Here is a 26,870-nt window from a genome sequence, read left to right on the forward strand (position 1 = left end):
GGCAGGTCCCTGGGCCTTCTTGCCAGTTGCATGCACTGAGCATTTGATATGTTGGCAGACAGAGCTGATTCTTGGATGCGTGTCTGAACCTCTACAGGTCTGCTTTTGGCAGAATTGAGTGTGACTCTTATCTTTTACCCATTAAGCTATCATTCTGGCTTCCTTATCTTTATTTCTCCTTCAAACATGCCTGTGAAAGTGTTTGCCTCTTTCTTGGCAGTTTACTTGATAATGTGCAAGAGTGAAAGACATCTTATTGCTAAACTCTAAGTGTACTCAAAGGAAAGGGGTGACTTAAGTAAAGATTTGTCATAAATTGACAGCTCTGATAGACTTATTTTGATTATCAATAGTGAATTCTTTCCTAGAGTTCCCTATTGAAAACATTCCTAAATTCCTCTATTTAATCCAAAAACATTGTGTTTTTCTCTGAGCCTGATATGATGCATATCATAAAATTTTCATCTCTGTAAATTGTAAGTTTTTCCGTTGGAGGAAACCACGATCTTGTGTATTTGGACTTTAGTATTTGGGGTTTTCTTTATCTACTGTTGGAGGAGGAATGTTTCGAGAAAGGTAGTTGTGTGCAATTGCCATATATGGAGTTTTTTCTTACCTCAATCTGATTTGTTCTATGTTGGAGTAATCCTTAGCTGCTAAAAATGTAATGAAGACCCTGAAGACACTTAATAATTATCTCCTCTGTAGCAAGATTGCTTCTGTGCTCCTTTCAGTGGGATATCAAAGTTAACTTTAATCTCTTAGTTTACCTCATGTAAAATATTGCAAAATTATGTGCTATTCATCATATGTTGATTCTATTTGAAACATCCGTAGTGTTTTTGAAGTTCTGTGAACAAAAGAGGAGCTATAAAAGTGCGTTCCAAGGCCTCCCCTGGTGGCGCAGTGGTTGAGCACTGGGCTGCAAAGCTGCCCACAGCCTCTGCAGTGCCGGTTCGATCCCCGGCCACCGGTTCGATCCTCTGCAGTGCCGGTTCGATCCACATGGTGCGCAGACCTCTCCTGCCGCACCTGCTGCTCCCCTCAGCAGTGTATTTCATCACCTGGCTCTTCTGTTCCCCTCTGTGGCTCTGGTGAATTCTCTTACCCTCCCACACTTCTGACTGTGCCCAGTGCTTGTATAAATAAATATATCTTTTTTTTTTTTTTCCTATAGAGGCATGTTTTATTTATTTATTTATTTGTTTGTTTGTTTTGTTTATACATGCACTGGGTACAGTCAGAAGCGCGGGAGGGTGAGAGAATTCACCAGAGCCAGAGCGGGGAGCAGAGCAGGCAGAAGGACCGAAGTACACTGCTGAGGGGAGCAGTGGGCGGCAGGAGAGGTCTGCGCGCCATGTGGGACCCTCCTCCGGTGGCCGGGGAGCAGTGGCGCCGCAGAGGCTGCGGGCAGCTTCGCAACCCAGCGCTCAACCGCTGCGCCATGGGGGAGGCCCAATAAATATATCTTTTTTTAAAAAAAATTGGATTCCATACATGAATGGGAAGCTTCATAGCACATTGAAGGCAGGGTTGCCTCATAGTACTACCTGCTGTGACCTGGACGACACATGGCTAGATATGGGTCTGATCATTTAGGTCAGTTTTGATGCAGTTGGAAAATTTCCCTGCCAGAGATGTCCCCTATCAAACATGATAGGAAAAAATTCCTATTAATGATATTCACTCATTAAAATGAAACAATGCGCACACTCTGTGTATCAATAATGTTGTTAAATTACTTTATAATGACATAGAAAATTCAATTAGGGCCTCCCCTGGTGGCGCAGCAGTTGAGCGCTGGGCTGCGAAGCTGCCCGCAGCCTCTGCAGCACCAGTTTGATCCCCGGCCATAGGTGAGGGTCCCACATGGCGCGCAGACCTCTCCTGCTGCCCGCTCCTCCCCTCAGCAGTGTATTTCATCACCTGGCTGTTCTGTTCCCCGCTCTGGCTCTGGTGAATTCTCTCACCCTCCTGCGCTTCTGACTGTACCCAGTGCTTGTATAAATAAATAAAGCTTTAAAAAAAAAAAAAAAAGAAAATTCAGTTAAACTTATTTCCATTGAAAAGGGAAAGCTGTGATTGACAATAAAGTCGTTTGTAAAATATAATGACCTTAATTGTGGTGAAACAAAAAATGGACCATTAAAATAGCTTTCATTAATAGTGGTTTTCTAAATTATTTTTTTATATATAGAAAGATAGATAACAATCCCTTTATATATATATATCAAGTGATCATCACAAGAAAGGGATTCTTAATAACGCTTGGATTCTTGAGTGCAGGACTGAGGTGGGGGAGTGGGCAGGAAGGTGGGAGCAAAAAGTCGTGCTCGTCCAGTGGGACTGTGATAGAGGGTATTTTAGTATAATTTTTAATTTACTCAGCTATTTCTTTCATGTGTTGCTTTAATCTTCAAGTGTAACTGAAGCTCATTAACTTTTTGTTTCTATAAGTAATGTTAAAATGTTATTTCAACTAATGAGGCAATGGGTATATAGTAACAAAGACAGCTGGCCTAGGAATGAGAAGAGCTAAGATTTAGTTGTAGTTCTGAAACTGTTTCCTCTGATTTATTAATAAATCACTTATTCTTCACATATGCCTCAGTTTTCCATACATAAAAGTGTGTGATGAGATTTCTGATCTAAACAAAATGGCATAGACTTGTAAATCCTTGCCAGTAAAGATAATAGAGATGTCAGCTCTTCTCAAATTGATCTGTAGAATTAAAGCACTTCCTATCAAAATCCCAGCAAGGTTTTTTTGTAGGTATAGACATATTCTAAAATTTATGCAGAAAAGCACAAACCCTGGAGGCTTAAACAAAAAGAAGCATAAAGTGGGTACAATTAGTCTATCTCATATTAAGGCCTAATAGGTAGCTGTAGTAATCATGGTAGTGTGATATTGGTGAAGGAATAAACATATAAATAAATGAGATGGGATAAAAAAAAATCCAGAAATAGACCTACACAAATACACACAATTGATAATTGAAAAAGGTTTATTCAATAGAGGAGTGCATTTTCAACAAATAATGCTGGAACAATTAGGCCAATAAAAAGAACCTAAACCTTTTATACAAAAAATAAATTCAGAATAGATCACTAACTTAAACGCAAAACTATAAATCTTTTATAAAAAAAACAAATTTTTGAAGTAGCAGTTTGCAAAGAGTTCTTAGATGTGCTGCCAAAAGCATGAGCCATGAAAGGAAAAACTGATACACTTTTGCTCTGGAAGGACCTTATTAGGAGGATGAAAAAACAGGCTATAGGCAGGGAGAAAATATTTTCAAACCACATACTCAACAAACATTAGTCTTAAATATATGAATAACACTCAAAACTCATCAGTTAAAAAAAAAAAAAAAAACACAGCAATCCAGTTAGAGGGGACAGAGGACCTGAACAGACATTTGAAAAGAAGCACATGAAAAGATGTCAGAGATATCATTAGCTACTGGGAAATGTAAATTAAAACCATGGTGAGATATCACTATACACCTATCAAAATGGAAAAGGTCAGAAATTAGAACAACAGGTGGTAGTAAGGATACAGAAAAACTGGATTGTTCATACATTGCTGGTTGGAATATAAAATGGCACTCAGAAAAACAACTTGACAGTTTCTTATTAAACTAAATTTGCAACTTCTGTAACTCAGTAACTGATTTGGGCCACTTATAGTATGTTCATTCCAAAACCTGAACATGAACGTTTCTAGCAGCTTTATTCACTCCAGATGTCCTTCAGTGGAAGAATGGCTAAACAAGCTGGTACAATTATACCATGAAGTACTACTCAGCAAAAGAAAGAGAGAGAGAGGCAACTTAGATGACTATCCAGGAAGAAATGTCAGCTCAAAAAGTTCTGTGTTGTAGGATTCCATTGGTATAACACTGTCGAACTGACAGCACACAGAAACGGCGAGCAGATTAGTGTGTTTGCTGGGTATCAGAAATGGCAGGGGAACTAAGCAGGGTAAGTATCTGTTAAAGGGTGATGAGCAGAAAGAGGATCCCTTGTTGCATTGGAAAAGTTCTTGACTGTATCTGTGTTAGTAGCAAGGTTGTGAGATGATGCTGTGGTTTTGCAAAAATGTTACCATTGGAGAAAACAAAGAGCTTGCGGGATCTGTTTATTTTTTATAACTGTGTGGAGCTCTAGTCCTTTCAAAATTAAAAATTTAGTTTAAAAAAAATAAACATAGTGATGTCTGCCCATTTTGTGCCAGAGTTATTATAAATGTAGGAGGAGGTACAGCGAAGTGTGCTGGCACATGGTCTCGCCCCTCCATACATTTATTCTGACTTAGTTATCCAGTGCTTCTAGAAAATGTTTGTTGTAATTTATGTGTTATTATCTTTACTAAAGTTCATTTACCCACCAAATATATTTTAGTGCTTTCTTAGTGCTGATCACCATACTGGGAATAAAAAAAAATGGGAAAAGAGATGTGATAGACTGAGTGCTTCCTTTTCACATGTGAACAGAGTTGATAATAGAATAGATAGATCTGGAGCTGGTGTTTGTTTTAAAGTTTTGTTTTTACTGCAATGTAATATTAATTCTATATTTTAACATTTGTTTTTTCTATTTCCCCTATTGTATTTTAGGTTTCAAAAGACATAAAGGTTCAGTCAGGTGTTTGGTTAGCTGATGAAGTTGGTTTTCATTAATTAAAACACCTTTCATATCTTAATATCAATTTGGAATACATCTTGCAGTGAATACTGATTCTTTTATTAACATCTTTCTTGATACACGTAAAATACATTAAGTTCATCTTATACTTAATGACACTTTTGACTCAATGAGACCAACTGTTTCTGTATTTTCATCTGAATATTTCACCTGTCCTAATTTTATTAATTTTTATATTAATCAGTTTCCATGGGGGTCCTTTTTTTCCTTCAGAGGAATTATTAACAGGTTGAGGGCCTGATGTTAAATTCTGTGACATTCCATGGTGGTAATATATTACTTGCAAATAAACGAATGCTAAAATCTCACTTCTCATCTTTTTTTTTTTCCTTTTGTTTTTCCAGTGTCAATATACAGTATCTGGTTTTATGACAAGAATGACTGCCACCGCATAGCCAAGCTCATGGCCAAGTAAGTATATTACTTCATAAATTTAATTAATGATATATGCATGATGAAAAAAATTATTTTCCCCCTTATTGTTACTAATGTCTATTAACTCATGTATTATCCCCTGATTTCCTATTTATTGTCAAATATTTGGATAAGACAGAAAAGCTTAAAGAAACCTGAAACTGCTTCCCAGTGTTAGTATTTTAGTCTGTTTCCTTCCAATCTTTTTATTAGGTTAATTTGTTTCATTTCTTTTTTTTTTTTTTTTAAGATTTATTTATTTATGCATACAAGAGCTGGGGTTAAGGCCAGAGATGTGGGAGGTGAGATGATTCACCAGAGACAGAGTGGGGGAATAGAACAGGCAGATTGACTGAAATGCTGCTTTGGGGAGTAGAGGGTGTGTCAGGAGAGGTCTGCTGGGTCATGTGGGTTACTCCCTGGCTGTCTGGGGATTGAACTCATGCTGCAGTGGCTGAGGACAGCTTCATAGGTTGTGTCTTAACCCGTTGTGCCACCAGGCCCCGTTTCATTTGTTTCTTACAAAATGTATCTTACGAAAATATGATCAAACTGTAACTCCTGCTTTTCATATCAATAGTATTTGGGGGCATTAAACAGTTCTGAACTGTAGTATTTATGATGACTATATCCAGTCCTACAGATTGATGATAATTTAACCAGAACCTTACTGGTCTTTTTCTGGGTTTGTTTGACTTTAGGGGTTACATTTTTTCTCTTCCATGTGTCCATATATTCCATTCACCCTCCACCAAACCACCTGTGCCATTACTCTCTCTGCCTCCCCGCCCATCCTCTCCTCCCTCCCGCCCCGTTGCCTCCAATAACCATTAAATTCTTTCACTGAGTTCAGGATTTATTCCTGCTATATTTTGCCTCTGTGCAGACTTCCCAGCTCCATATATCATCTCATCCAGTTCCCAGCCTGACCACTATATACAGTGGATCTGATTTAGTTTCTATCCAGATTTCCCCTGTAACAAGTGGTACTGTGTTCAGAAACTGATAGCGAACTCACACACATCTATGATTACTTCCTCTAGTGAACTAATTTTGACACATATTCTAGATCTAGTAGGCCCCAGTTCACTAATGGGGTGTGTTCTGGGAGATTTCTTACAAATAAGAATCTTGGAATTTGGAAAGGAATTTTCATTAAATGACTAATTCTAAAGATAACTCATCTCTTCTCAAATTAGCCCACAGCAACCATTCCTTATGTGGCTTTATCTCTATTTCTGGTACTGCTGGTCTGGATTCTGGGAGCCCAGGACACCAGTGGCAGTAGAGGGGCCCAAGGAACTACAGAGCTCTGGGCAAAATGCTATATATAGTGGACAGTGTGTTCTGGTGCACCTGGTTTCCTTTTCAGCTTTTGTCCTAATAACTTAAGAAATTTGGGCCATGTTTTTTCCTCCGTCAAATCAAAATTTCCATTGCTCCCCTGCAAGATTTTCATTTACTTGTTCGTGAGGAAACAGTTCTTGACTTTTTAAATTTAATTTTAAACTTATTGTTACGATTAAAAACCCTAAAACCTCAGGAGTTTTTTGTATATTTACATTTGAAAAGAAGCACATATGACTATTAGCCAAGTTTTAATTCAGGACCGCTAACATATCCTGATTGGATATTTATCAGGATATGTTAAATATCTTCTTTTGTTTGCTCTGGCTGGGATCTTGTGGGACAGACTTTGATTATTAATGGGTGTACCCCTGAAAACACTGTCACATATGAGTATGTATCATACATATTTGAAAGTGTGTTGGTTATCTAGTACCTCACTGTTTTGCCAAATACCTTTTTTCCAAAACAAACAAAAAAATTAAAACTTCTTTTCAACAAAACCACTTATTTACTAATTTTGTAGTTTTTAAAGTGACAGCAGAAGACAACTTTTGGTTTCTTAGAAGATACAGATTTGTTGATTCTTGATCATCTTGAAATCCAGAATATTTTTCATAACTATGTGAGCTTTGAAATATATTAATGTATAGACACAGATACTTTCTCCTGCAAACTGAGATATAAGAAATCTAATTAGGCCCTGAGTATCTCTTTTAGTGGCTTTTTTTAGTTTGAGCTTTTTTTTTTTTTTTTTTTTTACTATCAGGGCAAATGGTAACCCTTGTGTAAGACTTCAAATGGTAAATGAAGTGAAAGATTAAAGGCCTGTCTGAATGTTGTTCTGAACCCAAAAATAGGATGAGAAAGTAGAAGCAGGAAGCAGAGAGAGAAAAGAAGCATTCAGGCTTGTTTTACTAGAAGGAGGGGCAGTATTGAGAGCAATTAGGATTGTCCTCATTCAACTATTGATAGTGAATTTCCAAGTGTCTGGCCAATTAATGGTTGAAGAGAATACTTTGCATCTTAACATTAACTCTGATAAATGGTGTTTTAGTCACCACAGATTTTTTATCTTAACTCTATATACAGCCTCTATTTCCTACATATTTCAGAATATTGCTTCAACTAACCAAAAATTCAGGTAAAAAGAAAATTTTTTTACATAGTATGCATCTAAATAAATGTGCTTGTTAGTGCTCATTCTGTTAAATATTCTTCCCATCACTTTTTGAGAGCTGTAATATAATAAAAGTTCTCCAAGTCAAAAGTTTACTTATTCTAAAAGATCTGTTAGTAAAAACTAAGAAGCTATAGAAAATGAGTGAGCAAACTTCTAGACCTGTACTGTACTTAATTTTGGAAAACTTCTTTGGTCAGTGGCAAAGTTGTGAAAATTGACTGAACTTGGAAACGTTGACTTTCTTAAAGAGGAAACCCTATCTGCCAGAAAGTGTTTTTTTAACAATAAAAATTTGTTTGAATATTTGCTTACATCAACTATAAAATCTAGAGAACTTGTAGAAGGGACCTTTACTCCTGATCTTACAGATGGTCGTGGAGGCATATTTGGGGATTTAAGAAGTGGGAGAGGTAAGGATACTCGAGAGTTTGAATTGAAATAAGCCTCAGAATCCAAATCTCACTCACGTGAGGGTCCCTTCCATGCCACCTGGACAGCTTCTATTGTCAGGAGCGGTGAGCTCTGTAAGGTGACCTGGCCTGTTCCTCAGCGAACAGAAATCACCAATCCCATCCAGGTCATGGGACAGATGAATGACAACATGAATAGGCCAGCCTGCAGGGCAGGAGGTAAGTAGAAATAGGCTGCATGACCAGAATCCTTGATTCAGATAGATTCAGACTGGAGATGCCTATGATAATATTAACTAGTAAGTTATTTTAAACAATATTCTCTTTTCTGATTATTAGAGAAGCCTTTATCAATTATGAAAAAACACAAAAATAAAATAAAGTGGATGGAGTTGCTTGTAATTTACCACTACCAGATCTAAAGTTAAGTTATCTTCAAAAAAAATTCTCTATTTTTATTTCAATCTTGGAGAAAAAGAATAAGAATCAATAAAATATCCATATGCTTCACCACCAGCTTTTATTCCTGACTTTTTGCTATAATTGCTTAAGGCCTTTTTATGCAGGAAGGGAAGATTTTTTTTTTTGAGATTTTATTTTATTCATTTATGCATACAATAGCTAGGGTGTAGGCCAGAAGTATAGGGGTGAGAGGATTTATCAATGGTAGAGTGGGGAGCAGAACAGGTGGATTGAGGGGAGCAGCAGTGGAGACAGGAGAGGTCAGCTCCCTGCCGATAGCTTCATGGTTTTAAAACTTAACCCCTTGGGCCTCCCCGGTGGCGCAGCGGTTGAGAGCTGGGTTGCGAAGCTGCCCCCAGCCTCTGCAGCGCCGGTTCGATCCCTAGCTGCTCCCCAGCCACTGGAGGAGGGTCCCACATGGCACGCAGACCTCTCCTGCCGCCCGCTGCTCCCCTCAACAGTGTACTTCGGTCCTTCTGCCTGCTCTGCTCCCCGCTCTGGCTCTGGTGAATTCTCTCACCCTCCTGTGCTTCTGACTATCCAGTGCTTGCATAAATAAATAAATAAATCTTTTAAAAATAAATAAAATAAAACTTAACCCCTTGTGCCACCAGGGAGGCCCAGGGAGGATGGTTTTAAGAAATGAAACCTCACTGGTAGATTTGAAGACCCTTGCCCTATCAGTGGCATTCTTAGCCCCAAACTTCTCTTGCTTTATGTATTTTCAAGTGAAGAATTAGCTTAAGCAACACCAGTCAAAATAAAAAGCATTGAGGGCCTCCCTGGTGGCACATGGGGTTATGTCTCAGCACAGTGAAGCCAACGCCAGCCACTGTGGCATGAGTTCAATCCCCGGCCAGGGAGCTAACCCACATGGCACAGCAGACCTCTCCTGTCTCATACACTGCTGCCCTCAGCAGTGTATTTCACTAGATCTGCCTGTTCTGCTCCCGACTCTGTCTTTGGTAAATCCTCTCACCGCCCCACCACATCTCTGGTCTACACCCCAGCTCTTGTATGTATAAATAAATAAATATTTTAAAAAATAAAGAGCATTGAGTTCCCTTCCGAGGACTGTGTCAAGAGGCATTCAGAATGGACATACTGTCATAGGCTACAATACAACCTCTACAAAACTAGACTGTCCTGAACCCCTGATAAAAGAGCTGTTTACCTTTATACCAAAAAGACTGTTTACCTCTTTACAGTAACTTTACCTTTATACTAAGCATCAAGATCCACATGTGGTGTGTGCCCAGGCCAACTTTAAATTTGTGATGAGACCTAAAGTTCTTATGAGACATCTAAAGCGAAAAAACCAGTCATGTGTGGCTAAGTGTGTCGTGGCTCCAAGTGTGCTAAGCTGTCCAGGACAGAATCAGTGTGCTTTTCTTATGAGGAGCAGAAAATCTTTGAGAAAGTGTTGAGTACATAAGCATAGAGTCAGAAAACGCAATTTAAAAAATGAAGCTTTTTTGAGTAATAAAAAATCAAAAATTAATAATAATAAAATTAAATAACATTGACATTGCTTAAGCTATTTCTTCACTTGAAAATACATAAGCCCATATAGGTGGGTGATCTCAGTCACCCACTTAGTGATTCTTAAAGAGAAAATAAGAGAAACCTTTTGTTTGTTTATAATACTATAATTACATTTTGAAGAGTCACCAAAACCTCTGTTTTCAAGAAACTAATCTTTCTTCATCTAAACCAGTGTCAATACAAACTTTCCACACTAGGTTATATTCAGCTATGCAACCTTCTTTTGTCTTGGTGGCATTGTCTATTTTCAGATTTGCTTTATCACTTGGTCTGACTGATTTTTGAGGTACTTCAAAAATGTGAGAGAACTTAGTGGCGTTTTCAGTATACCTGCTTTCACCAGCTCTAAAAAGGCATTCTGAGTTACTCTTTTAACAGTGAAATATATTGGTTGACACCGTTGTGAATGAGATCGTGAAATGGTTACTCAGATCTTCCTGTAATGAAGTAACCTAGACTGTTTTGTATTTTAAGAACAGTATTGTTGTGTGACATTCTTCCTGTATCCTTGAAAGATGGACACAAGAGTTCATGGGTCAGGTTGTATTTCCTTCTAAACCTGGTTCTCTTCCTCTAGTGTGGTAAAAGAGGAGACACGGCGGTCCCAGCTAGCCGCTCGGGATAAACAGAGTCCTAGTCAGGCCAATGGCTGCAGCGACCACAGACCCATTGACATCCTGGAGATGCTAAGCAGAGCCAAGGATGAATATGAGAGGGTGAGACACTGTGGTATCCAGGGAGCACCAAAAGAAGAGATGATCTGCCAGGGGGTTGTGAATTGGGAAAGTTACCTTAGTGGCCAGCAGAAATAATTAGTTCAGAAAGAAAACATGTTTTAAAGTTTTATGCCCCAAAAAATGAGGAAATAAATTATTTAAATTAGGGTCCAAAGCAAACTTCAGGGGGAAGCAGTTTTGTTTTATGGTTTGTTTTTAGTATTTATTTTTTGCATAGAACTGGGGTTATAGGCCAGAGGTGAGGGGGCGGGCTGAGAGGATTCACCAGAGACAGTGGGGAGCAGAACAGGAGGATTGACTGAAACACTGCTAAGGAGAGCATCGGGCAAGATGGGAGAGGTCTGCTGTGCCATGGGGGTCAGCTCCCTGGTTAGAAATTGAACTCAGGCGGCAGTGGTGATAACTCTGAGACTTAACCCGTAGGCCACCAAAGAGTCCCTCTTTTTTTTTTTGTTTTTTAAAATAGCATTTCTGGTCATCCTGAATACTGTTTTGTGATCCAAATAGTAGCATACTTTTCACATAATACACACTTTTCCTTTTAAGAATCAGATGGGTGACTCAAATATTTCCAGCCCTGGATTGCAGCCAAGTACTCAACTCTCCAATCTGGGAAGCACTGAGACTCTAGAAGAGACACTGACTGGGTCGCAAGATAAGGTATGTACAGCCAGAGCCATGTGATTGAGTAAAATTAACATAAATCCATACTCAGCCCCTTGGCACAGATACTACATTTATTTAATAACACTGCCATCTACTGTTAAAGAACAAATAATGCTGTCGGGTATTAATAGTATTGAATTGCATTTCAGCTTCATAATTCTCTTATTAAAATTCTCATGGGATTATTTCCCAAGTTAGTTTTGTATTGTTTTTTGGTTCCTGTGGTTAAGAATAATTCATACCGGGTCTCCCCTGATGGCGCAGGACATTGATCGCTGCGCTGTGAAGCTGTCCGCAGCCTCTGCAGCAGCGGTTCGATCCCGGCCAGCCAGAGAGGGTCCCGCATGGCGAGCAGACCTCTCCTGTCTCGCCCGCTGCTCCCCTCAGCAGTGTAGTTCGTCAATCTGCCTGTTCTGTTCTCCACTCTATCTCTGTGAATCCTCTCGCCCTCCCACACATCTGGCCTGTACCCTGGTTCTTGTAAAAATAAATGTCTTTAAAAAAAAAAGAATAATTCATACCTTCTAGTGTCCCTGATGCACTGTCCAGGTGGAAAATCTGACATGGGCACGTTAGATCCAGACAATAATAATTCTCTAAACAGGATCTGTGAGGTGAGGAAGGAACAATTTAAAATCTCATATGGTGTAAAATTTTGTTGTCTGCCATGTGTGAATTCCCTTTCCCAAGGGGTATAGTCAGACTACACTTGATTCAGGCGAGGTGTTAATAAAATACAGAATCCAGCCTTAAAGCATAACACATAAGGAAAGAGTAAAAATTTTTATAGCTGATGGAGGATGACTCCATCAATAAATAAGTCCAAATACTAGGAGAATATAACCAGTTTTTCTTGTCACATTAAGGAAAGTTGTAGAGAGGGTCATTTCTCATGCAGATTGTAGAGCTTTTGGGAGCTTGTGTGGAGAGAAGTAAGCTCTACTCGTTTAGCATATTGCAGCTAATTTAGCCAGTTATATATTTCCCAAAGTTGATACATTTTGACCTGTAGGCAAATGTACCTCTTGGTTATTCAATCCTTAGTGGCTTCCTCTTTTCCAGAGGGCAATATCACATCCAGTGGATGGGTAACCTATTATCTGCTTGATTGGCGTTTCAGTATTGGGGCATATTGGTTGAGAATGTGGATTATTAGGACTAAATTGCCGTCTGGTTCTGTTGTTATACATGAGCCTTCCGTTTACAATTTAACTCTTGCATAAAGCTTCATTTATTCCTTCTTACATGAGATACCTCTGAAACCTTAATGCTTTACTGCTCACCCTACTCCATATAAAGTCTGAGAATCTTACTGCCTAGCAGTTTGAGGGAAACAGCATAGGAAAAGCTGAAAACTTTCTGCTGTTTTGGCAGTAAGTGTTCAGGGTTCCATCATATGGTTTCACTTCTTAATATGAAGTAGATTTTAGATCATTAGAAATACTTTTTCTTTTTAAGCAAGAGTTGTCATATATTCCATTAGATAGGTAAAGAATGCTATCAAATGGTGCCATTCTTGAAGCATTAGGCATATTTCATGTTGAGGATTCTCTGTGTTCTGTTATGTGCTCCTTTTCTCTTTTTTTTTTTTTTTTTTTTTTTTTTTTATAAATTTTATTGTTATATTCCCCATACAATTGCAGCCCCCCATTCTGACCCCAATCCCTCCCCTCCCGCCCCCGCCCCCCTAAAAGTGTCTCTGGTTCATAGTTTTTTGTTGATTTTGATTTTCACTTTCTTATAGTTATTCATTTTCCTGGTCCCTTATTTAAGTTTTCTAGATTCCTGCTATGAGTGAGACCATCCGGTATTTTTCTTTTTCTTTTTGGCTTATTTCGCTGAGCATGATCCCTTCCAGCGCCATCCATGTTGCAGCAAATTGCATGTGTTTATCTTTTTTGAATGCTGAGTAATATTCCATGGTATATATGTACCACATCTTCTTGATCCAGTCATCTATTTTTGGGCATTTGGGTTGTTTCCAAAGCTTAGCTATTGTAAACAGTGCTGCTATAAACATAGGGGTGCAGGTGTTCTTTGGAATTGATGTTTCTGTGTCCTTTGGGTAAATACCTAGGAGTGGAATTGCTGGGTCATATGGAAGCTCTATGTTTAGTAGGTCCAGAAATCTCCACACAGCTTTCCACAGTGGTTGGACCAGTTTGCACTCCCACCAACAGTGCAGAAGAGTTCCTTTTTCTCCACACCCTCGCCAACATTTGTTGTTGCTAGTTTTTTTAATATGTGCCATTCTCACTGGTGTAAGATGGTATCTCATGGTAGTTTTGATTTGCATTTCCCTGATGACAAGTGATGTTGAACATTTTTTCATATGCCTGTTGGCCATTTGCATTTCCTCTTCAGAGAAGTTTCTTTTAAGCTCTTCTGCCCATTTTTTGACTGGATTATTTTCTTTGTTGTTGTTGAGTCTCATCAGCTCTTTGCAGATTTTTGTGATCAGTCCTTTATCATTAGTGTTGGGTGCAAAAATGTTCTCCCAGTTGGTGGGGTTTCTCTTTGTTTTTGTTATTGTCTCTTTTGCTGTGCAAAAGCTCTTTAATTTGATGTAGTCCCAGCTGTTTATCTTTGCCTTCACTATCACTGCTTTGGGTGATGTGTCTGTAAAGATGTCTTTGATGTGCAAATCACGTAGTGTTTCGCCTATATTTCCTTCTATATATTTTATGGTTTCAGGTCTTATGTCTAGTTCTTTAATCCATTTTGAGTTGATTTTTGTGTATGGTGTGAGGTGGTGGTCAAGCTTCATTCTTTTGCATGTAGCGACCCAGTTTTCCCAGCACCATTTATTGAACAAACTTTCTTTGCTCCAATGCATATTCTTTGCTCCTTTGTCAAAGATTAGTTGACCATAAATCTGTGGGTTTATTTCTGGATTTTCTATTTGATTCCATTGGTCTGTATGTCTGTTCTTGTTCCAATACCATGCAGTTTTGATGATTATGGCTTTGTAGTATAGTTTGAAGTCTGGGAGTCTGATGCCTCCATTCCCTTCTTTTTTTTTCAGGAGAGCTTTGGCTATTCGGGGTTTTTTGTGATTCCATATGAATTTCATCAATAATTGTTCTATTTCTTTGAAGAATGACATTGAAATTTTGATTGGAATAGCATTGAATCTGTATATTGCTTTTGGAAGGATGGCCATTTTAATAATGTTTATTCTTCCAATCCATGAGCAGGGGATGTCTCTCCATTTCTTTGTGTCTTCTTCTATTTCTTTTAACAGTGTTTTATAGTTTTCTTTGTATAGGTCCTTTACCTCTTTTGTTAGATTTATACCCAAATATTTGATTTTTTTTGTTTCAATAACAAAAGGGATGGTCTTTTTGATTTCTTCTTCTTCAGATTTATTGTTTGTGTATAGGAAGGCTACTGACTTTTGCGTGTTGATTTTGTATCCTGCCACTTTACTGAACTGATTGATGAGTTGAATTAGCTTTTCTGTGGAGTTTTTGGGGTTCTCTATGTATAATATCATATCGTCTGCAAATAGTGATAGTTTGACTTCTTCTTTTCCTATTTGGATTCCTTGGATGTCTTTCTCTTGTCTTATTGCCCTGGCTAGGACTTCCAGTATTATATTGAAAAGCAATGGTGAGAGTGGACATCCTTGTCTTGTTCCAGATCTTAATGGAATTGCTTTCAGCTTTTCACCATTGAGAATGATACTGGCTGTTGGCTTGTCATAGATGGCCTTTATGATGTTGAGGTATGTTCCTTGTATCCCAAGAATTTCAAGGGCTTTTATCATGAATGGGTGTTGCACTTTGTCGAAAGCTTTCTCAGCATCTATTGATATTATCATATGGTTTTTATATTTCTTTTTGTTGATGTGTTGGATAACGTTGATTGATTTTCGGATGTTAAACCATCCTTGTGTCCCTGGAATGAATCCTACTTGGTCGTGGTGAATTATCTTATGGATACATTGTTGGATTCTGATAGCTAAAATTTTATTGAGGATTTTTGCATCAGTGTTCATTAGGGAGATTGGCCTGTAGTTTTCCTTTTTTGTGTTGTCCTTGTTCGGTTTTGGTATTAGTGTAATGTTGGCTTCATAGAACGTGTTTGGTATTGTCCCTTCCTTCTCAATTTTTTGGAAGAGTTTGTGAAGGATAGGCACTAATTCGTCTCTGAATGTTTGGTAGAATTCATTTGTAAATCCATCAGGTCCTGGGCTTTTGTTTTTGGGGAGGTTTTTGATTACCATTTCAATTTCGCTAATTGTAATTGGTCTGTTTAGGTGTTCTATTTCTTCTTTATCTAGCTTTGGGTGATTGTAGAGTTGTAGGAATTTGTCCATCTCCTCTAGATTGTTAAACTTGTTTCCATATAACTGTTCATAGTAGTTACTGATTATTCTTTTGATTTCTGCTGTGTCCGTTGTGATTTCTCCTCTTTCATTGATGATCCTGTTTATTTGTGCTTTCTCCCTTTTTTCCTTTGTGAGCCTGGCTAGGGGTTTGTCTATTTTATTGATTTTTTCAAAGAACCAGCTCTTGGTTTCATTGATCTTTTGGATTGTTTTTTTAGTTTCAATTTCATTTATTTCTGCTTTGGTTTTTATTATTTCTTTTCTTCTACTGGTTTTGGGGTTTTTTTGTTGTTCTTTTTCTAGATCTTTGAGCTTCGAGATTAGGTTGTTTCTTTGCGTTCTTTCTTGTTTCTTGATGTGAGCTTCTATTGCTATATATTTTCCTCTTATTACTGCTTTTGCTGCATCCCATACATTTAGGATATTGGTGTCCTCCTTGTCGTTCAATTCAAAAAATTTTTTAATTTCTTCTTTGATCTCCTCATTAGTCCAATGGTCTTCCAGTAGTGTGGTTTTTAATCTCCATGAGGTAGGAAAGTTCCTTGCCTTCTTTTTATGGTTTATTTCTAGTTTGATGCCTTCATGGTCAGAAAAGATGGTTGATATGATTTCAATCTTGGTGTATCTGTTGATGTTTGTCTTGTGCCCCAGTATGTGATCGATCCTGGAGAATGATCCGTGTGCGCTTGAGAAAAATGTGTACTCCGTTTTTTTGGGGTTTAGTGTTCTATAGATGTCTGTTAAGCCCAATTGCTCTAGGTCTTTATTTAGAGCTTTGGTTTCTTTACTTATTTTTTGTCTTGTTGATCTATCCATTGTTGATAGTGGTGTGTTGAAGTCTCCCACTACGTATGTGTTTTCTCTGATGTCTGTTTTCAGAGAGGACAACAGTTGTCTGATATATTTTGGTGCTCCTTCGTTTGGTGAGTATATGTTAATGAGTGTTATTTCTTCTTGAAGTATTGTCCCCTTGATCATAATGTAGTGACCATTGGGGTCTCTTTTTATCTTTTTGAGTTTGAAATCTGTTTTATCTGATATAAGTATAGCTGTTCCTGCTTTCTTTTTTGGTCCATTTGCTTGTAGGATTGTTTTCCATCCTTTAACTTTGAGCCTATTTTTATCTTTTGTAGCTAAATGTGTTTCCTGGAGACAGCAAAAGGTTGGGTTTTGTTTCTTAATCCAGGCTGCAACTCTGTGTCTTTTTATTGAAGAGTTTAGTCCATTTACATTTAGAGTTAATATTGATATGTTAACATCTGTATTTGCCATTGTGTTTGTCTTTCCTTTGATTTTATTTATTTATTCTTTTAATAACTTTTTTTTTTTGGCCTTCTTTCATTGTTATTCGTCGCTCTGAGGTTCTGGCTTTAGGACTCCTTGTAGTATTTTTTGGAGTGGGGGTTTAGTTGCAATGAAATTCCGGAGTTTCTGTTTGTCTGGGAAGGTCCATATTCTTTCTTCAAAGAGGAAGGAGAGCTTTGCGGGATAGAGTATTCTTGGTTGGCATCTGTTTTCTTGGAGTCTGTTGACTATGTCCCTCCACTCTCTCCTTGCCCGTAGTGTTTCTTCGGAGAAGTCTGATGTCAGCCTGATTGGTTTTCCTTTGAATGTTATCTGTTTCTTCCCTCTTGCCAGCTTCATTATTTTTTCCTTGTCCTGGATTCTTGGGAGCTTTACTATTATGTGTCTTGCTGTATTTTTCCTTTCGTCGTGGAAGTTTGGTGTTCTTCTTGCTTCTTGTATATCAATTTTCAGCTCCTTCTTCACATTTGGGAAGTTCTCTTCAATTATCTCTTTGAATATTTTCTCTGTTCCTACATCTCTCTCCTCTCCTTCTGGTATTCCTATAACTCTTATATTTCCTTTCCTCATGGAGTCAGATAGTTCCCGAAGTCTTTCTTCGTTCTTTTTCCTTCGTACTTCTCTTTCCTTTTCTGTTTTGGTTCTTTTTATTTCTGTGTCTTCAAGATTACTTATTCGTTCTTCCATTTCATCTATTCTGCTTTCATTGCTTTTCCCAGAATTCTTTAGTTCTTCCATTAATTCTTTGATCTCCTGCATTTCTTTTACTTCCCTCTTTAGGGACTCAATTTCTTTCTTCTGACCATTGTTTTCCCTCTCTAGGGACTCAATTGCATTCTTCTGATCGTTGATTATTTTTCCCTTATCATTGTTTTCCTTTATGACTTCTGTCAGTTTTTTAATCACGGCAATTTTAAATTCTCTTTCTGGAAGGCTCAGAAATTCTTCCAAGTTATTGTCGTTGCAATCTGGGGGCTGGCTTTCTTTTTGTGGTGTGCTTTTTCTCTGGAGAGTTGCTAGGTTGCGTGTGGTTCTTCTCCTCCCTACTGTCTGTTTTCTAATTTGCCGTATGCGTTGGGACACTGTGTTGTCGGGATTTGCCGGCATCTTGGGTGGGCTTCTCTGTTCCCCTCTGGTTCTTCCAGGAGTCATCTGTCAGTTTCAAGCAGCCTTTACTGGAGAAAGGTCCCTGTTCTAAAATGCCGATGTGGGGACACACTCCCCTGTGCGCCTGGTCTGCCCCGGCGGTGGGTTCCTGCTCCCCTCTGGGCTTGGACTGCAGGCCAGAGGGGGTCTGGCGTGGGCGAACTTCCCCCGCTCACCTCTGGCTCCTGAGGAAGCCTTCTGCAGGTAGTCTTTACTGAAGAAATGTCCCTGTTCTAAAATGGTGATGTGGGACACACTCCCTGCGCTTCTGGTCTCAGGCACACTCTTCTGCGCGCCTGGTCTGCCCCGGCTGTGGGTGCTCGCTCTCCCTGTGGGCTCAGACTACTTGTTCAGAAGGGGCCCGGTGTGGGCTAACTCCCCAGCTGGCCACTAGCTCCTTCAGTAGCCTGTGCTGGGGTCAAGTCGCTAGGTGGCACCAGAGATCTCTCCTAGAGCCCTTGGGGAGCTGATTTTCCACCCCGTGGGACAGGGAGCAGAGCGGGGATGGTAGGGTACACCTCAACGGCTTTGGGGTGCTGTGTCTGCCTTGTGCCCCACCGTCGTGGGGAACCCACGCCCCTAATTTCGTGCCCCGGGTCTCAGTTCCAAAGCCCTCAGTTCCAGGACGCGGGCTGTAGCCCAGATCAGTGGCGCGGGAATGGCGCCTTTTGAATCCCGCTCCCCTGCCTGGGCGCCTTGTTCCTGCTCACTCAGGGAGGGCCTCCGCTGTCTCCCCGCAAGCCTAGGTCGCAGGCACAGGGGCCTGGGCAGCTGCAATCGGAGCGCCGCTTTCGCGCAAGCTTACCGGGCGGCCGGGGCTGTGTGCTGGTGCTGGTCTCCTCCTGGTGGGCGGGGCTCTCTTTAATGGCGCGTGGAGCTCACCTCCGCGGTGGATCCTGCAGGGTTCGCCTCAGCTCCCGTTCACGGGGTGTGGTGGCTGAAATAGTTCCTTTCCACTCACAGTCCCGCTTGCTGCATCCGTTTTTCTTGTTGGGCGTTTTGGTTTGTTGTTTCCCTCGTCTCTGCCGGTCGGAGAGTGCCGCCTCTGTGGGCGGGGGAGGGGAGCAGGGTTCTGCGCTTCCCTCCCTTCTCGTCCTCTTTTATGGCAACTTTCTTCTTCGGGCAGTTTGCTGGAGTTGTCCGTTTATCTTCCGTGTCCCAGTTCTCACTGGGACCTGCCGCTTTTCCTCCCTATTAACTTTTTTTAATGGGAGATCTTACTCGCAGCGTCTCCTCGCCGCCATGTTGCTCCGCCCCTCCCCTTTTCTCTTTTTTTATAAAAATAGGATTTGATGAAATTTTAATAGCCTAACATATTATTTGATGTTCCTTAAAACATATCTGAACATAAGCTTAATCTGATTGCTATTTAGAAAGTGTTTGTATAATATCAGCCATCTTCCATTTATTGAATGATTCGTGAGCACCAAACATTATATTGAGAATTGAATTATCACAGCAGTTCTATAAGATAATTACCACAATTTTCCCCATTTTTCATACAAGAAACTAAATAGAAAGGTAATGTAATTTCCCAGTTAAAACCTGGGAATTGTACCTGGATAGCTTTGCTTTCAGACTCTAAGTTCTGCAGTATTTTTTAAAAGTAAAAATGTGAGGAAATTAAACCATATAAAATCTTTAGCATATACAGTTTATAATTAGATGTTAATTCTGTTTTATATTCCAGGGGAGGTTCTGAATCTGGAAAATCCCTTAAAGTGCTAGATAGCGTTGTGACAAGATAGTCTTACCAGCCTGACTACAGCATTGTTAGTGGGGCTCCTGCATTTGCCCCTTGAGAATTCCTTCACTTAAACAAAACCCTCTTGTCACAATAACTTGCCAAGATATATTTTATTAGCTTTTTAATATTAATGGGCTCCTCTTTTGAATATTTTATTTTCTTCCGCAAGTTATTTCCCATTGCTTACATTGTCCTCAGACCTGCTCCCCCACCTCTCCCCTTCATCTTCAGTTCCCAGTGCTGACCTCTCCTTTCCCTGTTGTACCTCCTCAACAAGGCGTTCCCATTACCCACCCACCCAACACCCCAGGGTCCCACTACCAGTAAACTCTCTCCTCAAGCTAATAACCTCTTTCTCTTTTCCTCACCCCTGCCTATCACAGCACCCCTGCCCCTGGTAAACTCAATAATTATTTGTCAAATGAGTACAACAAACATTTGCCTGGGAAAAACCGAGCTTTCCTGTAGAAATGTGCTCATTGTATAGTGCTGTCATTATAATTAAGATACAGTGTACTTGAGGACCTTTATAGCCTTTCTGAGCCTCTGAAATGTGTTTTGATCATTTTTTTTGTGTGTTTACATATAAACATATTTAAAGAACCAAGTAATCCACATACTTTAGGAATAAAACCATAAGTTAAGGCTGCTTGTATTTTCAAAGTACTTAGATTTCTTTCCCATTAAAGCAAAAGTTCTCTCACGGTAGAATGTTTTTGGTTACTCTGAGGGACCCAAGTCATAGCAGGAACCAACGCCTTGTGGGTAATGAGTAAATACAGGTGAAATAAATATGGCAGTAATGCACAGGAGTGTGGGAAAACTCACAAGTGGAAAGCATAAATGTTTTCTCCTTTTTTTTTTTTTTTTATATAGAGGCATGTTTTCTTTCTTTATTTGTTTGTTTTTGTTTATACATGCACTGGGTACAGTCAGAAGCGCGGGAGGGTGAGAGAATTCACCAGAGCCAGAGCGGGGAGCAAAGCAGGCAGAAGGACCGAAGTACACTGCTGAGGGGAGCAGCGGGCGGCAGGAGAGGTCTGCGCGCCATGTGGGATCCTCCTCCCGTGGCCAGGGAGCAGCCGGGGATCGAACCGGCGCCGCAGAGGCCGCGGGCAGCTTTGCAACCCAGCGCTCAACCGCTGCGCCACCGGGGAGGCCCTGTTTTCTCCTTTAAATCATTGGAGTGGTATCAGTATGCCAGATCACTTAAATATGTATAAATTTAACTGTTTCAGACTTAAGCGCTTTGCTTTTTTTGAAAAAAACAAAAAACCCAAAATGTGTTTGTTGGGCTTGCTTCCCATTCATCTTGATTCAAGGTGTTCTTGTTGCTGGTTCTGTTGGAAGGAGCACCCTTCCTCAGCCTTGTTCATTCTCCCATATGCTGGCAGAGGACAGTGGAGCAGCCAACACCCAAAACTACCTTTGTGCATGGCAAGACGGTGGTGATTTTATAGCATCCAGGGCATTCACATCCATGAAGTAGGAACTAGGGCTCTGCCCCAGGCATTTATTCTTGTTTCCTCTTCTTCTTTTTTGGAGATGGGTGAGTGAGGGAGATCATGTGTGAGAGGCTTGTTCTCTTGGGGAGGAGGCCATCATCACTGGAAAGCTCTTTGCTTTTTCTTAAGGACTCTGATTTAGGAGTAGGGAGAAAGAATAGCTTGCTATAAACTTATTTCTGCTATTTGCAGGGTGGTGCCTAGCTTTTTATCAAGTACAGTGAAAGTACAGGTAGAATTACCTGATCCCTCTGTTCTCTTGAGTGTCACTTCCCTGCATGTGTTTCTGACATGGGGACGGTTAGGCACAGTTGACTTTGTAATAAGTTAATTGCCCCACTCACCTTATAGCCATCTGCCCCCCAAAAAAGTGAACTCTAATGCTATCACTTGGAGTCCCTAAAAGTTGAATTTTGTCACTAATGCTGAGTCGCTGACTTGGGGAAACTAGATGCAACTTCATCTCATCTCCATCTTAATATCTCCAGTTTGTTCCATTTCCTTATTTTCAGACTCCTTCTATCCTTGCTTCTGCAAACTATTTTGGTTGATGAAAAAGAAGTGTGGTTATAGTGACTTGCAAGAGCTCTCTTTCATTAGTTGATTTGATTTGTTTTTCAGTCTGCTCCATCTGGACACAAACATCTCACGGTGGAAGAATTATTTGGAACCTCTTTGCCAAAGGAACAGCCAGCAGTTGTGGGTATGGATTCAGAAGAAGTGGAGAGGCTGCCAGGAGATGCCTCACAGAAAGAGCCCAGCTCTTTCCTGTCATTTTCCCTTGAGCAGTCAGGAGGGGCCACTCCGTCGGAAAACCTGAGTGTCCATCCTGCTGCCCACCACTCACTGCAACCTGAAGTCACCACCCCGGTGCTAATCACTCCTGCCTCTATCACACAGTCCAGTGAAAAGCAGGCCCCAAGCTATGCGATCCCTTTGCGCCCTGTGCTCAGTCCCACTCTACCAACAGAAGCTCCTACTGCACAGGTTCCCCGCAACACCACCATGATGCAGGCGGTGAAGACTACACCTAGACAGAGGTCTCCACTGCTGTGTCAGCCAGTCCCTGAGCTGACCCACACCAGTCTGACTGCCAACCAGGGCCCCTTCAGGGCCCCACTGAGCATGACAAACACAGCTGGTACATCCCTCCCAAGCGTTGATCTTCTCCAGAAACTCAGGTTGACCCCACAGCATGACCAAATACAGACACAGTCACTTGGGAAAGGTGCAGTGGCACCCAGCTTTTCTCCAGCAGCTGGCCAGCTGGCTACACCTGAGAGCTTCATAGAGCCTTCCCCTAAGACGGCGGCAGCAAGAGCCGTAGCTTCAGCCTCCCTGAGCAACATGGTGCTTGCTCCCCTTCAGGTACTAGCAGTAGGGTGTGGGCTACAATTGGTGGGATGAAACAACAGACACCTTGGTTTTGACTGATATGAAACAATTGTTTTAAATTGTTAATTCGTGAAACAATTATTTCAAAGAGACAATGATTGCATACATCAAGGGCTGGAGGAAAGAGGTGCGAGCGGATACCCTATAGTTAACAACCAGATTATTGGCAAATAGTGCTGAAGCTTAATTCCAATTCCCAAAATTGTTTCAACTGAGAAAAATGAAGAAATTGTATTTTAGGAAACCATATTCCATATTTTCTTATCAGTGTAAGAAATTCTGGCGGGGGCCTGAATTAGTGTGGACAAGTGGATTTGTTAAGATACCTGATCAGTGGGACCCAGTGATAGGTTGTATGCAGGGGTGAATAAGAGCCTTATCTCTCTCAATAATTTATAAAGTTGGTGAGAAATGAGAAAATCAGTTCAGAATTAAAGTAACTTGTTCAGGAGCCCAGAGAGTAAGGCTTTATGGTAATAAGCCATGTCCTTTAATGGTAATAATCCCCAGTCTTGACATTTTACCAAACAATATTGTATATAGAGTTCACCATAGTAACAATATATTTTTTTTAGTCAGTAGGATATTTTGTCCCATTCCCTTGAAATCTTGTATAAAAAAAGAAGCAATTTAGTATCTTGGTTCATTAAATTGTTGTTTTGGGCCATTTCTGTTAAGGTTCCAGCAGTAGGAGGAGGAGAGAGTTTAGTGTAACAGACAGTAGCATGCCCCTGAAAAGCACCTGTCACCACTGCTGCTGTTTGCTCTGGAAATACACCCAGCAATCTTGAGCACTGCCCCCTCAGGTTCTCACCTATGGGATAGCACCCTGCGACTTCATTGAGTTATAACGTATTTGCTCTACAATAAAGCGTTATCTCCTAATGAGTGGGGACAAAAATTAGCATGTGCTACCTGTTAAATTGTCTTTATCAAGAGGTATCAAAACTATCAGGGTCTTGCGTATTTACAGACTCAATAGCAAAAATAGTTTGGGACTGTTCTGAGGGATACAGGTTTCAACTTTTTCCTTAGGGTCACCTTAAAGACGTCACACCTAGCCCTTTCTCACGGGGGCTGAAGTGGACACTGCTCAAAGCTCTCATCCTGCACTTGGTCGTTGGAAGCATTATCACAAGTTCTTGTCAGTCTGTCCCTTTAGGAATCTAGAAACTAGTTAATGTCTGAACTGTTCCTTATTACTAACTTAGATTTTTCCCCACTAACTAGGAATCTGCCTTAAAATTGAACTCTTTTGTTGTTGTTTACATTATAGTCTATGCAGCAAAATCAGGATCCTGAAGTCTTTGCCCAACCTAAAGTGTTGTCCAGTGCCATCCCGGTAAGGACTCATTTTTCTGAACAACATATTATGTGTGTTTAGTTCTTCTGGATGTGAACCGAAACTGTCACTTGATGAAAATTGTTAGCTTTCAAGCCTAGACACATCTTAGAGTCTCTTCAGCCAGACTCCCTCTGCTGCCCCAGATAGAGTTCAGTTCTGTAGCCTCTGCAGGCCTTGCTTCATCTCTCTGTGAAGGTGTCTTTTCTGACTGTGTGTGTGAGTGTAGAGTAGGCCATGGGTGGGCACTCACTTTCAGGGTAGCTTCTACCCTGAAAGAACTGTGATGTCCCGGTAAACAGTCACTCACGCTATGAGACTTGCACTGGCTTTCCATTGCTCTATGTACAGAGACCCCCAGTCTGCTTATTCTTTTTTTGCTGGTGCTCCCCTGCCTCATTTTTAAAAAGTTGCCCCCAACCTTCATTATCTACCACCATGATATTACACTTACCTAGTTTTAACGTTTCCATTTGCCTCTGAGCCTTTGCTCCTCTCCTCAAGTCTCAGAACTTAAAATAAAGCCAGCCTCTGACTGGTCGGGTTTTTTTTTGTTTTTTTTTTTTACATCATTGTTCATTTTTAAACAATATTTGCTTCCCTCCACCCCCTCAGGTATAGTCCCCATAGAGTTTCCTTCACCATGTCCCTTGCTCTGGGCCTGGCTCCAGCACTTTGGTGCAAGTGACAATTGTTCCCTTGCAGGTCGCAGGCCCCCCACTGGCTACTGCAACAACCACAGCAGTATCTTCAGTCCTGCTGTCCCCAAGTGTTTTCCAGCAGACAGTTACAAGGTCCACAGACCTTGAGAGGAAAGCAAGCTCCCCTTCTCCTCTAACTGTTGGAACAGCAGAAAATCAAAGAATGCCTTCTATCATTCTCAGCAAGTCTCAGCTCCAGGATACATTAATACATCTAATAAAGGTATGTGGATATCAGTTTAGTCTTGAGTTTTCATTCTATAATTTAAGAAAAAATATGTAAGTTCTTAGAAAATCAATTCATAAAGTAAATTCAAAACTAGCTGGGTGTAATGTTTCTCTTTTCATAAGCATGCACTCCTGGTAGAAAAATACCCCAGTGAATTCAAAATACTAGTCATGGTTGTCTCTGGGCAGTGGTATTCTTTAGGTCCTCAGTTATACAAATCATTTATACACCTTTTTCCCTAAGCTTTTGTCAAGGAAATAAGTTCCAGTAAGGAAAAATATAACATTACCATCTCTTGCAGAATGATTCCGGCTTCCTCAGTACACTTCATGAAGTCTACTTGGAGGTTCTGACCAAGAACAAAGATAAAACCCTCAACCTATGACTGGAGCAGAATGAATTTGAAGGCAGAATGTCGACCTCAGAAACAAATAGGCCTCACCATGGGAGCTTCTAAACAGAACACTGAGTTTTGAGAATCCTGAAATTGAGCCTATGAGAAAGACACTCATTACTCAAGAATGTTTTCCAAGTGACGTTCTCAGTGATAATGGAGGTTTCACTGTGAAGCATCACCAGCAGACCTTTGTTTTGACAAAACAAAAAAAAAAAAAAAAACTATTGTGTTAATTTGTGTGGGTGTTTTATCAACTGTAAGCAAGTATGTGAAATAAGGAGTCTGATGTTCAGCTTGCTTTCACTTTCAAGGTCTTAGGGAGGAGTCACCAGCCTCACAGCAGAATTCAACCCGTCCCGTACCCCTTCCCAATCCCTTCCCCTAGAAACTTGAGCATTAGAATGATTGTCCAGTCCTGAACAAAGCTAAAGTCAGCTCTGTGCAAAGGAGCTTCCAGTTTTAAGGATCAAAATTTGAGTTGGCTAATTAGGTCTGATTGGTTTAAGAAAAGTGTATTTTATATGAATGCCCCACTTGGGCTTTAAAAGTTCTGAACTTTCTTCATTGTGTTTTGTTTTTAAGTGTCCCCTTGAAGTGCTGCATGCAGCAAGCTCCCAGTATAGTGATACTGTTTGATTCAGGCCTGTTGGGCCTGTGCTGGTGTGGGAGCAAGCATGTCAAGCCTTTGAAGCAAAAGCCAGGGCTGATAAAGCCTGAATTCCATCAAAAATCTCCACTGAAGTTAAATTCTCCAGTAGTTTTGAAAATGTTAAGATTGTGTGATGAAGCATAGCCTTATTTTCTTTTTCTGTCTAAACACAGAAGTCATTGTTGATTGTTTTCCTTAACACTTTGACAAAAGGACCAGTGGACCAATCTGACAAAGCCATTCTGGTTCCATTCCTTGAGTCTACTGAGAATAGTTTTAAAGCTATGCAGGAAAGGGAGCTGTTATTCACACTGCCCTTACTTTATTGTAGAATATTGAATTAAGAACAGAGTGTGAAATTCAGAACTTTACCTATCTATTCCTAGGCTGTGAGTACTTTCCCAGCCCAAAGTGTGAAAATATGTAAAGATGCTTTGTTATGCTGCTATTGATCTGCCATGATTTATATTTATTCTTTTATGGCATGTTATGGTGATTAGTAATATTTTAATGTAGATTTTGATTTATTTCAGCAATAGTAATTTTAAGATATTCTTTGAATGAAAGTGTCTTCATTTCTATGATACAGGTCATTTTGTAGTATTTAACCAATTAAGATGCACTGCTTACTTCTCTGAGCACTATTT

The 26,870-nt window shown here is 40.2% G+C and overlaps 1 protein-coding gene across 1 annotated transcript in view; it reads left to right on the forward strand.

The window, feature by feature from the left end:
- Positions 1 to 25,562, forward strand: part of DCP1A (decapping mRNA 1A) — a gene marked incomplete at its 3' end in the record, with an annotated part of 43,415 nt that extends 17,853 nt beyond the window's left edge. Inside the window, exons 4-10 of the mRNA XM_084248168.1 lie at positions 5,055 to 5,121; positions 10,649 to 10,787; positions 11,355 to 11,468; positions 22,132 to 22,878; positions 24,182 to 24,247; positions 24,953 to 25,171; positions 25,479 to 25,562. Coding sequence (XP_084104294.1) covers positions 5,055 to 5,121; positions 10,649 to 10,787; positions 11,355 to 11,468; positions 22,132 to 22,878; positions 24,182 to 24,247; positions 24,953 to 25,171; positions 25,479 to 25,562 — 1,436 coding nt within the window. The remainder of the gene's footprint in view (positions 1 to 5,054; positions 5,122 to 10,648; positions 10,788 to 11,354; positions 11,469 to 22,131; positions 22,879 to 24,181; positions 24,248 to 24,952; positions 25,172 to 25,478) is intronic.
- Positions 25,563 to 26,870: the final 1,308 nt, after the last annotated feature.

The sequence above is a fragment of the Talpa europaea genome, assembly GCF_964194135.1.
Source record: "Talpa europaea genome assembly, chromosome: 11".
In the NCBI taxonomy this organism is placed as follows: Eukaryota; Metazoa; Chordata; class Mammalia; order Eulipotyphla; family Talpidae; genus Talpa; species Talpa europaea.